This window comes from Alexandromys fortis, unplaced genomic scaffold, assembly GCF_014885135.2.
Source record: "Alexandromys fortis isolate MF-2015 unplaced genomic scaffold, M_Fortis_MF-2015_v1.1 scaffold_146, whole genome shotgun sequence".
In the NCBI taxonomy this organism is placed as follows: Eukaryota; Metazoa; Chordata; class Mammalia; order Rodentia; family Cricetidae; genus Alexandromys; species Alexandromys fortis.
In genome coordinates, this window is record NW_026068042.1 from 966,464 (window position 1) to 979,205 (window position 12,742).

Here is a 12,742-nt window from a genome sequence, read left to right on the forward strand (position 1 = left end):
AGAGAATGGGCTAAAGGTTCCGGATCCCAGTGCCTGGAGCAGTATTGCCACCTTAGCAGGGCAGTGAAAACAAACTATCAGTCTGTCACATGGGTGCAGGATCTGTCTTAAATGGCTGATAAGCTTTCTTTGTTGTCGGGGTCACGGCTAGGTGAGCCAGACTCTTCCCCCTTCCAACTTCTGGCAAGCTGGAGGTAAAGGTTGCCCCAGCATGTGATGGGACTTCTCCAGAACTTACCCCAGGCTTGCCTCGTGGTCACTGCCCTCTGAGCTCTTCCTTCAGCCATAACCAGACTTCCCTTGGCACTGAGCCTTTCCATGAGGTGTTTACCAAGGATCAAGACTACAGGTGAGCTGCTGATACCCAACCCCGGCAGGTCTTTCCCAAGCACCAGACCCGAAAATCGATGTTTAAAAGAGCATGAGTGATCTCATGACTCAGTCTCTTGCAACACTGACCTTCCTCAGGCTTTGGCCTGTGCCCTGGCTGCATCTCCATCGCTCCCTTATGCTCTGATGCACTGCCTCTCCACCTTCCTAACACTGTGACCCTGGAATACACTTCCTCATGCTGTAGTGACCCCAACCATAAAACTATTTTCATTGCTATTTCATAACTAATTTTGCTGTTATGAATCATGACATAATTATCTGTGTTTTTCAGTGGTCACAGTGACCCCCGTGAATAGGTTGTTGTACTCCCAAAGAAGTCATAACCCACATGTTAAGACTGCTTCTCTAAGTTGGTCCCCAACTGTTTGACTCCTCTAACTCCACCTCACTCCTGACTTCTATACAGAGAATCCCCTATTCCTGAGACCCCTATACCCTGGAGTTCCTCCAAGTGTGGCAGGCATGACCTTGGGCTTTTAAATCAGTTGGTGTCCCTTGCCCAACTGAGGATTCTCCCAGGACAGAGAACAGTCTTGATATTCCTTAGTGTTCCCAGGGCTGGGGACCCAGGGACATGAAAAAGCAAGTCCCCCTTACCAGCCCACCCACCAATTCCAGGAACAGAAAGGAAGAGAGAGAGAGAGAGAGAACGAACTTATGAACTTATTCTGGGATGTGGGCTAGAAGCACAGTAATACCCAAGGGAAGTCTATGGACATGCCTCAGGTGTAAGAGCTCTGGCTGCTCTCTCAGAGGACTTGGGTTCAATTCCCAACACCCACATGGTGGCTCACAACCATCTGTAACTCTAGTTGCAGGGGATCTGTCCCCCTCTTCTGGACTTTGCAGGCACTGCATGCGCATGGATGCTCAAACATGCAAATAAAACACCATGCATATCAAGATTCTTTTTAATTTAAAAAAAAAAGTCAGGGCCACACCTTTCTGTCTCCAGCAAGTGTCTTTAACAGACAGGCAGAGACAGGCTGTGGCCAGTGTTGGTCACAGGCAGCCACAGGGGCCATGAACAGACTCAGAAGACAGCGCTGAAGGCAGCCTGGCACTGAGAACTTCCTTACAGTCATCCCCACTGCCTTAGCCAAGGAGAGGAGTAATGGCTGGTGTGGAGGTGGCCTGCAGGCCTCTAGGCCACTCTGACTTCCCACATGACATACTGTGGGTCTTGGGTGACTGCACTTCCAGAGCATCAGTCTCTCCCATGGGAGAACCTATAGGCTATCCCCAGGGGACCACTCACTTCAGAGAGGACAGGCCACAGGATTCAAAGGAACCCAGAGAGGTAACCGGCAGCTCTGAGAACTAGGTTAGGTCCTGGGGAGGCTGCAGTACTGGGCCACCAGGCAGCCATCCGGCTGACCAAAGTGTTCTCAATCTCTCAGGATATGGATTCTTAAAGCTCCGTGAACATGTCAATCTTCCACAAGCAAACACTGAACATTTTTGGGGTCCTCATGGGCCCTCGTTCTGGAGAGGACAAGTTCTGATGAGCTTGCTGTTGGCGGAACACGTAGGAAGGAATAAGAGAAGACGCCCGGGAATCTCGCTCCCTTTATTCTCTCCAACTACTGAACAGACTGGGGACACAACACTGACTGACACACAACACTCTAAACGGGGACCTCCCCTCACTCCAGAGGGAGAAGGCAAGGGAGGTCAGATGGTTTCAAGTCCTCTCCCCGATTATGATTCATACCCAGTTCCTTTATGAGTTCTTATTTGACCCCACATTCATCATCAGTTCTAAGTTTTCCCTAAGTGCAGGTCAGCTCCACCCTCTCCCATGCTTGGACTCTGCCCACAGCTGCTGGGCTCTTCCCAGGGGCTCTTCTGAGGGCTCTGGCCCAGGATGGAGCTGGCTCCACTATGCCTCCCATACTCAGTTCTGGCGGACCTCTTCCTGAGCCAGCTAGAAGGACGCCGGGCCCTGCAACAGATTCCTCTGTGGCGTAGCAGGGTGTGAGAAGGAGGTGGCCAGAGCCCACGAGGGCTCTGCTCTGCCCTTTTCCTGCTAGGAAGCCCGGCACCACCTATGCACATGGTCCATTCAGTACTGGAGTGGAGACCACAGCCCTCGCTTGTCTCCAGAACATGTGAGCATCCTGTCCCACATGCTACATCTCAGTCCTCAACACTCTAGTTAGCCATGACTATGCTGAGCGCCTGCCCCGTCTTCTGATGACAGACTCTCAGGCCTGGGTCAGAGGGAGCCTGCTCCTACTTTTACAAAGGATAACTCTAGTTTCTGCTACCACCTTAGAAGGGGACAAATCAGCTTATACTTAGGAGAGTATCTACTCCATTTTATAGGGATGCCCTTTTATCAATATTTCTGTCACTATCAGGCAGGCTCCTACCCATCTCATGGTGCTTCCCCCGACCTGATACTTGGGACCCTAGCAAGGCTCTCTCTGTAACTGTGTAAGGCCTGCCCTTTCTCTCTCCCCAGGAGGACTGGCATTTTTCTCCCAGCATTCTAGATTTTGGTCCTTTAAATTTTGAGGGTCATCTATCTGGGCACAGGAAAGATGAAGGATGATCGGCCTCTACCTTTTGAACTTTTAGTTTAGGTAATGGAATGAGATGTCTCTTCCTCAGCACTGGAGGGATCCAGCTCACTCGTGGATCCTAGAGCTCACAGGACTCCTAGAGCCAATCATGTGGTGTCTCACCTCCTACTCTGGACAATGTGTCGCTAACGCCAGCACTGGGTAAGGACACTCTCTTTGCAACCAAAATACAGGGGAGAGTCCTTACCATCCTTAAGGGTCTTCATTACAGATGTTTCTCGCCAAAGGTTTTCTTCAACTACTTTATAGGGCAACTGTCTCTGCTCCATCACGGAGCTCCAGTCATGTGAGCAGGCTTGGCTGGATGAATGGTCTAGCCTGTGCTATCTGAGGAGGAGATGGGCCTGGCAGAGGACCATGTCTCCTCCTTTAATTTCCCTCCAGTGGTTTCTGGCTAAGGAGAGAAAGGCCAAAAGGTGGAATCTGTCCCTTCCCCGAGCCAGGATCAAATTTGCCACCCCATCTCAAGGGCATCCAGGTACTGGGGTTGAGAAGGTGGTCAAGTTTCCATTGCCTCTTCGGGAACTCTGGTCCAGTCTGTGCCACGTGTCCATCCGCCATGTGCAGCCTGGCTCACCCTGCAGGCAGCCTTACACAGAGTTCACACGAAAGGCTGAGGTTTGACTCTTGTTGCTGGTAAGTCAGAGCTGCCTGTTCTGTTGTCTTGCCGTCCCTCGTCACCAGAGAGCCCACAAGTGGCTCTCTCTCATGAACTTGTAGAAGTCCAGGGAGGACAAGCACATACAAGCCTTGAATCTCTGACGGAATTTATTCTTTGGAAGTTGACTAGCAGCGAGTGGCTCTCTCCACTGAGGACAGAATTTGAGGAAACGGGTTGCCACTGCAGTAAACCTTGTGGCAGTGAGCTTTCAGGTAAAACCTGTGAGACCTGAGAATGTGGCAGAGGCCCCCTGAAACCCCAGAGGCCTCTCAGAGTAGACATCCCCAGCTGGGCTGGGGAAAGGCTGGTCCTGCCTGTCTGAGGAGAACCCTGATGGCCTGAACTGGGATCTGCTTGCACTTGAAGCTTAACACGCTCCTAGGAGGAGGAACTGGCTAGCCTCCAGCTGCAGTTTCCCCACCGTGCTCTGCTTCCCTTCAAACAGACTTAACTTTCCCCCAATAGCTGGGGTGGTTTCTCAACATTTTCTCAATAGTCTTACACTCAAGGTTGCTTATACACCCCAAACTCCAGCCTTTAAAATGGCTTGTCATTTCTGGGGGGCTCTTATTAATAAGGAACCCCCACAGTCTTCCTTCCCCTAGTACATGCAATTCACCAAAGAACCTCTAGTGCAATGGATGTCTGGTCTCACCTGTGGGTCTGGAAGCGCCTAGTCATTCCCTCCCCACTTCTCTTCCCTCCTACTCTTCCCCGCTGAGCACTGCCTCTGTCCAAGGCTGCCAGGAGAGAATACAAGAGTCCAGGTGTTTCCTCCGCCATCCAGGGCACCTCCCAAGTCAGTGCCGACTGTATTCCCTACACCTCCCCCACCTAGAAGATTCTGAGAAGGATTTTAATACAGTTTTATGGGTTTGTCTAGAGACGTGTTAGAACCTCTTCCTACAATTAACAGGGCTTTTACCCACTATGGTTTATAGGGTTTCTCTGCTACAGACTTAAAGGGCTTTTTTCCTACATATGTATAGGGCTTCTAACCCAGCAGTTTTTCTCTACGGCTTATAAGTGGTCCCCACCCGCAATCTCATAGGCTTCTCACTGCTGACAGAAATGCACTATTTCTTCCCAGGGTTCTTGGCCCTCCACTTCTCTACGATCTGATGGGGTTGGTTTCCTTTCCCCACAATTTCTCAGGAGAGAGAGGTCCCTGGTCTCCAGACCTCTTCACAGGGAGACCCCTGGGTGACAGCTCCTGTGGAGGAGGAGCGTTGCGACTTCTGTAAAGCTGTCGCCACACTCAGGGCACAGATAGCGCTTCTCCTCTGACAGAGTTTTCGGACTGTCCTCTTCCCTGTGGTTGCTGCTCTTTGAGGGGGTAGAGGCCTCTCCCTCGTCTTCCTGGTTTGTGGATAAGGTGACTGACTCTGAAGTGGGGTCCTCAGGAGTGGGGGCCCTTTCTTGAGTGTGGGTTTCCTGGTGGCGGGTAAGAGCTAGCCGGTCGAGGAAGGAGGCCCCACAATCAGAGCAGCTGTAGGGTCTGGCCCCCAAGGGGCTCCTGAGATGTTCCAACAGCACTGAGGAGCTCTTCCCCAGCTCCGAGCTCTTCTGGGACTTCCCGCCCGCATGGACCTTCTGGTGCTGTAGCAACTCAGAGCTCAGGCCAAAGCTTTTTTTGCATTCTGGGCATTTGAAGGGCTTCCCACTTAGGAAGGAACTGGGCTCTGCCCCTTCCCCAAGGCCAATCCTACACTCGGGAAAGAAAAAGGGCTTTTCATTGCCGTGGGTGAGCTGATGCTGCAGGAGCACCGCCCTGTCGAGGAAGCTTTCTCCACAGTGGGGACATACATAGGACTTAGAGGACTGCGGACCCAGCTTTTGGCTGAAGCCCTCCTGACCCTCAGGCACTTTCAAGGACTGTCCTGGGGGGTCAGCTCTGCCTTCCGAAGCACCTGGATGTGAATTGCCCCCAAAGGGGAGCCTAGGGGAGCGGAACTGCGGAGGCTTGGGGGTCGGGTGTACTATGAGACCATCTGCATTTTTGTAGGGGTTTTCTCCGATATGAACCCGCTGGTGCTGCATGAAGATGCCCTCGTCATTGAAGCCCTTGCCACAGACCAGACACTTGTGGGGTTTGGCCCCCGGTGGCGGGGTCATCAGGGCAGGATCCCCAAGTCCTAGCAAGCTGTCACTCTGAGCTCTCCGGGCAGGTGTCTTGCCTCGCTCATGGATCACGCGGTGCTGCTCCAGCTCCTGAGCCTCCAGGAAGGCTTTGCCGCAGTCCGAGCACACGAAGAGGTTCTCGTCCATGTGTGTACGGACGTGCGTAATAAGGTTGGAGCTCTGGCTGAAGCTCTTGCCGCACTCGGGACACTTGTAGGGCTTCTCGCCCGTGTGCGTGCGGCGGTGCTGGATGAGGTGAGAGCTGCGAATGAAGCTCTTGCCACAGTCAGAGCACTTATAGGGCTTCTCGCCCGTGTGGATCCGCTGGTGGCGGATGAGAGTGGAGCTCATGATGAAGCTTTTGCCGCAGTCGGCACAGATATACGGCCGCTCCCCACGGTGGATGCGCTGGTGGTTGATGAGATTGGAGCTGACGCTGAAGCTCTTGCCGCACTCGGGGCACTTGTAGGGCCGCTCACCTGTGTGTGTGCGCTGGTGGCGCAGCAGCGTGGCACTCAGCGTGAAGGTCTTGCCACAGACAGGGCACTTGAAGGGGTCCTCGCGTAGGTGCGTCCGCTGGTGCTTGATGAGCGTGGAGCTGTGACCAAAGCTCTTGCCACACTCCAGGCACTCGTAGGGCTTCTCCCCCGTGTGAGTGCGCTGGTGCTGGGTCAGCTCTGAGCTCTGGATGAAGCTCTTGCCGCACTCGGTGCAGCGATATGGCTTCTCCCCTGCATGGATCTTCTGGTGCTTGAGCAGGTTGTGGTTCTGACCGAAGCGCTTGCCACATTCGGGGCACTTATAGGGCTTTTCGCCTGTGTGTGTGGCCTGGTGCTGGATGAGGTCGGAGCTGCGGTAGAAAGCGCGCCGGCATTCGCCGCACTTGTAGGGCTTCTCACCGGTGTGGGACCGCTGGTGCTTGATGAGGTTGGTGCTTTGTGTGAAGGCTTTCTCGCACTCCGTGCACTTGTAGGGCTTCTCGCCCGTGTGCGTGCGCTGGTGCTGGACCAGATTGGAGCTCCAGCTGAAGCACTTGCCACAGTCGGGGCACTTGTAGGGCTTTTCGCCCGTGTGTGTGCGCTGGTGCTGCACCAGGTGCGAGCTCTGGGTGAAGCTCTTGCCACACTCTGAGCACGTGTTGGGCCGCTCCCCCGTGTGGATGCGCTGGTGCCGGAGCAGTTTGGACCACTGGCTAAAGCTCTTGCCACACTCGTTGCAGATGTATGGCTTCTCGGCCCCAGAAGGGCGGCCCTGCACCAGTTCCCGTAGGCTGGGTTCGCTGGCAGCGACTACTGGGGTGCTGTTCCAGGAGGTGAGGGTTCCCCATTGCCAATTGGTTTCACAGGCCTTGGTCCACTCGGAGGGGGAAGGGACTACCTCAGGGGCTGATGGGTCCATAGGGGTCTGGTGGTCAAAGGGGTTGGAAGAAGCCAATGGGGCTGGGGAATCCTGAGGGGCTGAGGCATCCTGAGAGGGGTTCTCCAGGGGCATCTCTGGTGGGTCCTTGGATTCTGGGCTCTGCTCCGGATCTCCCAAGATGATCTCCTCCCCAGAACTTTCCTGCTGAGGGCCTTCCTCTTCATTGCCGCTCTCGGCACCTACAGACAGAAAGGGAGTCTCCAGCCCCAGCTCCTTTCAGAAGATGGGGTCTGGTCTCTCTTCCCTCCCCTGTGACTGCCCAGAGTTTGGACCCCTCCCTGAGCCAGGGTCACTGTCCCTTGTGCCCCTCACCTCCGTGAGCATTGTTCCGGCTCTCTTCAGGACCCTGCAGCTCTGGGCCCCACAGCACCGTCTCAGGCTCCATCCCAGAGCTCCCGACTGCGAAGGTTCCAGGGACTCTGGTGGAAGAGATGGACACACACTGCGACCTGGCTATCTGCTTTTCTTTGTGCTCCCACTTCTGTGACGCTCAGTGACCTGCCACTCATGTTTCTGGCACCCTCTCTCCCTGAGCCCCGTGGCCCCAGAGGCCTGGTTCCAAACACTGTAGATCTTAAGATCGCAATGAAGCAACTCAATGAATGTAAAGAGAGTCAATTAAAAACTCATCAGTCATAACCCTCTGTACCTAGATGGAAGGCTGGAGTTCTAACCAACATGGGGGGGGGGAGGTGCTTTCACACCACACATCCGATGCCCAGAGGCCTGGAACCGTGTTATTTTGCAAATCAGACAAAGCTCATTAAGACTCCAATTTTCTTCCTTTATGGGACTGCTAATTGAGACCAATAAACTTTTCCTTTATGAGCCCCACAGAGAACAACCAAGGCTTGCACTTTTTAAAGGGTTAAAAATAAAAGTTTCCCTGACTCACAAAGGCCAGGGCACTTTGCCATTACCTGAGCACACAAAGAGGGTCGCCTAGGGTAGGAGGGGGGGGGGTCTGAAGTCAGGGACTGGAAAGAGAGAGCAAAAGGGGCGCCTGGCTTGGTGACATACTTGGGGGAAAGAAACAGGAAAATCAGAAGTTCAAGGTCAGCAGCTACGGGAGATCTTGTCTCAAACAAGATGAGAAGGGGGTGGGGCGGAGGGAAGGAGGTGAGCAAGTATGAGAATGCTGGAAGGACAGGGTGACATGTCTGCCAGGTGTCATTATTTCTCTCACTGCCATGGAGACTCGGGAGTCACCTGTTCATTTTACAGATTAGTAGGGCAACACCGGGGGAGACGTCTCCAAGGCCCAGACTGGGAAGTAACAAAGCTAAAACCGCAAATGCAGTGTTCTGCTTGGCTTGCCCCTAGGTCTGCAAACATCGAGTGACCTTGACAGTCATAGGGGACTCAAACTTGTGGGCTACTGGCCGGAGTGTGAGCGGTTGGCAATGCTCTCCCCAAAGACCCACGGGGGACCCATCCTTCTGCTCTGTTCATTCTACCAGTGTTTCATCACGTGCTTAGGAAAGGTGCCCAGGAAAATCTTTGTTGAGTGACTGAATGACCTAGACACCCTTTGCTCATGGAAAACCTATTTGGTTCAATGTCTTTAACGATCAGTTTGTAAAGGGACATCAGAAAAGAAAAGCAACTCCAGCATGAGCCCCTGGGAAAGGAATCATCTGTCACTCTCAAAACCTCCGAAGATCTCCGGGAGATAGAACAGGGCCATAGGAGCAAAGTACAGGCGGGCACTCACATTTACTCATTTAACGGCCCTGGACCGGCCTAGACTTGGGGTGACAGTGGAGCCGGGGAGTCTGTGCACAGGGACAAAAGCTCCCCCGGAGCAGTTGCTCTGTGAAGCAGCTGAAGGAAGAAACAGCTTGCTAAGGAGCAGCAGCAGAAGCGTAAGTTAGAGGAAAGAAAGAAAATAAGTTTCATCTCCACTGTCTCCTCCGGTCTGTGTCTTTAGGGAAGGAAGATGGAGACCACAGGAAGCGCCTCCCCGGAGGGGAGAAAGGTCCTCCGCTGAGCGGACCGAGGACAGGTAGGAGCCGATGGACTTGGACTGCCTGAGAAACTTAGGCTCAGGGGCCTACCTTAGAAGGGAAAGGGTTAATGACAAGGCCACATGCAAGAAGTGGCAAAGACAGGGAGGCGAGAACTACTGGGAAGCAGCCCGGGCCCGAGAGCGCCAGCCTCCGGCCCGGGAGGGTCCCCCGAGGACCGAGGCGGGAAGGACGGCCCGAGGCGGCCGCCTACCCGCGGAGGTGCGCGCGGCCCAGGGTGACCCTGACAAGGAGGCAGCGGGACCGCCCTCGACGCCGCCCCCCGCACCCAGGCGGACCTGGACTTGAGCGCTTCTGGCCCGGAGCGCCGTCCCCGTCCCCGTCCCCGAAAGCCCGGCCGAGCCGCCAGCGTCCCCTCCCCGCCGCGGACGCCCAGGCTTCCCGGTTCCCGGCGAGCTGCCGCCGCCTCGCCGCCCCCGGCCGGACTCGCTCTCCGGGCGCGCACGCCTCCCCTCCCCCACGGCGGCCCTGGCGCAGTTCCCACCATCCCCCGGCCGCCGCCCCCACCGCCCCGGGCCCGGCCTGCGCCCCGCACCAGTCGCCGCCTCCTTGGCCCTATTGTTCCCCGGCGGCTGTCCCGGGCCTCAAGGCCACCCCGGGAACCCAGGCGGCCCCAACTCACGGCTCTGGGGTCTGGGAAAAGCCGGAAGACAGAGTCCAGCCCCAGGGGACTTAACCCCTTAAGTGCCCTGCCTCGGGGGACAGGCTGGTAGCCGAGCACTCTAGGGTCCTTCTCAAGGGGTGATTCCAGGCTGAGGACCCGGGGACCAGTTCAGGGTGACTGGGACGGAGCAGGAAGTGACCCCAGCTTCCCGGGCCCCTCTAGCCTGGAGTCAGAACATCAGCTCTATGGGATTTAACCCTTTGCCTCCCACAGTCTGGGAAAAGAATGGGGAGGGGGTACGGAAGCAAGGAGGTGATTGATGACACCCCTCTTCCCGTGTCTAGTGGGATCGCGCAAGATCAGCTTTTGGGGGAGTTCAGAGGCCGGCGAGGGTCTCCGGATATCTGGCCTTGCTCTCTCTCCAAAGGCTCTGCCAGCCGCCCAGTTAAACTGATCTCAGATTGGGCCGCGGCGGGTCCCCTGAGACCGGCCTTTGTTTGGACTCACCCAGGGCTGGGGCTGCTGTGCCTGAGTTGGTGACTAGGAGGTGGGAGCAAGGGTTGGGTGGGCAGGCCGGGACCAGCAATAAGAGCAGACGCTAACTAGCCTTAATTTAAGGCCAGGCAAGACTAGCCTGTGCTACGTGGTTCCACGCCCCCCTCCCCCGCGTGCCTCCACTACCCTCTGTCCCACTACCCTCTACCCCTACCGGTCCCCCTTACCCTTCCAGTTCTATCTCCTTATAGGAGGAAACCGAGGCCCTGGGTGGCAGCAGAAACCGGCAGTGTAGGTTCCCTGACCAACGTGGGCAAGCATTATTCTCTGCATCCCGGGTAAGGTACCCAATTCACAGCTGGGCAAACCTTCCAAAAACCTAGGAAGCCAGAAGTAGTTCCGAAAGCCTGGAATTCTATTGTTCGGGAGGCTGAAGCAGGAAGATCAGCGAGTTCGAAGTCGGCCTGGTCCCCATAGTTCCAGGCCAGTCAGGGCTAGTGACACCCTGGTTTCAAAACGACACAATGACCTCCCAGGTCCCAGGTCTGTGTCTCACAATTTCCCCACCACAGTCCCGGGGGAGAACTCTGAATCGTCCCTGTTTTATAGACAAGGCAATCAGGACGTGAGATATGAGATAAAATGTGTAAGTCAGCCTAGGTGTGAGGAGAGCAGCGCTGAACAAGAGTTGAACTTTCCACCCTCAAGAAGCTTAATAGTCGCCAGGCTGGGTGACACACACCCGTGGTCTCCAGCCCTTAGTAGGCTGAGGTAGGGGAATCAAGAGCTGAGTTCAAGGTCAGCCTGGGCTGCACGGTGGGTAAAGCCCAGCTCGAACTGTAACTAATCAAATAAATAAAAAGCTCCAAGCCCTGTGTGGGGTGCTGAGACAGGAGGATCACCGTAATTTAAGGCCAGTCTAGGCTCCACAGTGAGATGCTGATGTTAAAACACCAGGAATAAATACTGGCTTGTGATGGGTGAATAACATGTTCAACATTTCAAGACTGCTGTTCTGGGGGCTGAAGAGATGGCTCAGTGGTTAAGAGCACCACCTGCTCTTCCAAAGGTCCTGAGTTCAATTCCCAGCAACCACATGATGGCTCACAACCATCTGTAATGAGATCTGTGCCCTCTTCTGGCCTGCAGGCAGAGTACTGAGAATACTGTATACATAATAAATAAATAAATCTTAAAAAAAAAAAAAAAGACTGCCCTTCTTACAGCATCCACAAGAGACCGGCTTCAGCTTGTAAGCTGCTAGTTGGGGAAAGGGGCCCGGACTTCAGTCCTGCCCCAGAGGTGATGACTTCCCAGAAGAGCCAAGCTGATATTAAGAAACTGCCTCTCAGCCGGGCGGTGGTGGTGCACGCCTTTAATCCCAGCACTTGGGAGGCAGAGGCAGGCGGATCTCTGTGAGTTCAAGACCAGCCTGGTCTACAGAGCTAGTGTCAGGACAGGCTCCAAAGCCACAGAGAAACCCTGTCTCGAAAATAAAAAAAAAAAAAAAAAAAAAAAAGAAAGAAAGAAAGAAAGAAAAAAAGAAAGAAAAGAAAAGAAACTGCCTCTCTTGTTCTTGCAAGACAATGGGTCCTGGCAACTCACCACCGCTTGCTTGCTGGAGATAACTGAGGCACCTGTGGGGTGTCTGTTATAAAATTAGGCACTGCTCACACAAAGGCAGGATGTGAGCTTACGCTCTAACCCTGACCCCACCCCTCAAAAACGCTGCAACTTTGTGGGTTTTCCCATATAAACTCTGTGCTAATGTCTGATCTGGACCATAAGCAGAAAATTCCCAGTCTCTGCTGTGGTATTAAAGTCTCTTATTTGTTTAAAACACAAACATCTGGGCGGTGGTGGCGCACACCTTTGATCCCAGCAGAGGCCAGGTTGGTCTACAAAGCAAGTCCCAGGGCAGGTAGGGCTGTTACACAGAGAAACTCCGTCACAAAACAAAACAAAACCCTCAACAACAACAAATATAAAAGACTGGTGAATCTCTGAAAAAACCCAGACCCATAACAGACTGTGTTTGTGTGTGAGTGCATGTGTGTGTGCATGTGTGTGTGCATGTGTGTATACACACACGTGTACCATGCACAAAGAAATCATAAGAAAATGTGGAAAGGAACATCAGCCCAGGGTGGTAAAGGAAGATGAAGAATCTAACAACCCAAGCGTCAGAAATTGCAAGGGATGCCGTTCTCTGGGCAGCTAGTGTTTAGAGTGTGGCTTCAGGCTTCCCAGCGCAGGCTCCCTTAACACACTTTCCCTCCAGGGACTTCCCTAGCTTTCTCTGGTTCTAGTTCCCCTTAACTCCTCCCACACAATCAGACCCTTGCCCACCTTGGTCCCATACCTCTTGTTCCTCATATCCTGTGACAGGAAACTTAAACTTTGCTTCTCTTTCTACCTGTCGTCATACATGCAT

The 12,742-nt window shown here is 54.1% G+C and overlaps 1 protein-coding gene across 3 annotated transcripts; it reads right to left on the reverse strand.

Annotated features, from left to right (window-relative positions):
* Positions 1 to 1,944: 1,944 nt before the first annotated feature.
* Znf629 (zinc finger protein 629) lies at positions 1,945 to 11,412 on the reverse strand. 3 transcript variants are annotated; one of them, XM_050165842.1, is made up of 3 exons: positions 9,832 to 11,412; positions 7,495 to 7,601; positions 1,945 to 7,361 (listed from the first exon to the last, which is right to left on the reverse strand). In XM_050165842.1, the coding sequence occupies exons 2-3, from the start codon at positions 7,565 to 7,567 to the stop codon at positions 4,828 to 4,830; spliced, it is 2,607 nt and encodes an 868-aa protein (XP_050021799.1). In that variant the 5' UTR covers positions 7,568 to 7,601; positions 9,832 to 11,412; the 3' UTR covers positions 1,945 to 4,827. The 3 variants fall into 3 exon arrangements, with proteins under 3 accessions (XP_050021799.1, XP_050021800.1, XP_050021797.1); XM_050165843.1 differs by lacking the exon at positions 9,832 to 11,412 and adding an exon at positions 9,745 to 9,770; XM_050165840.1 differs by lacking the exon at positions 9,832 to 11,412 and adding an exon at positions 9,488 to 9,714.
* Between the last annotated feature and the right edge of the window lie 1,330 nt (positions 11,413 to 12,742).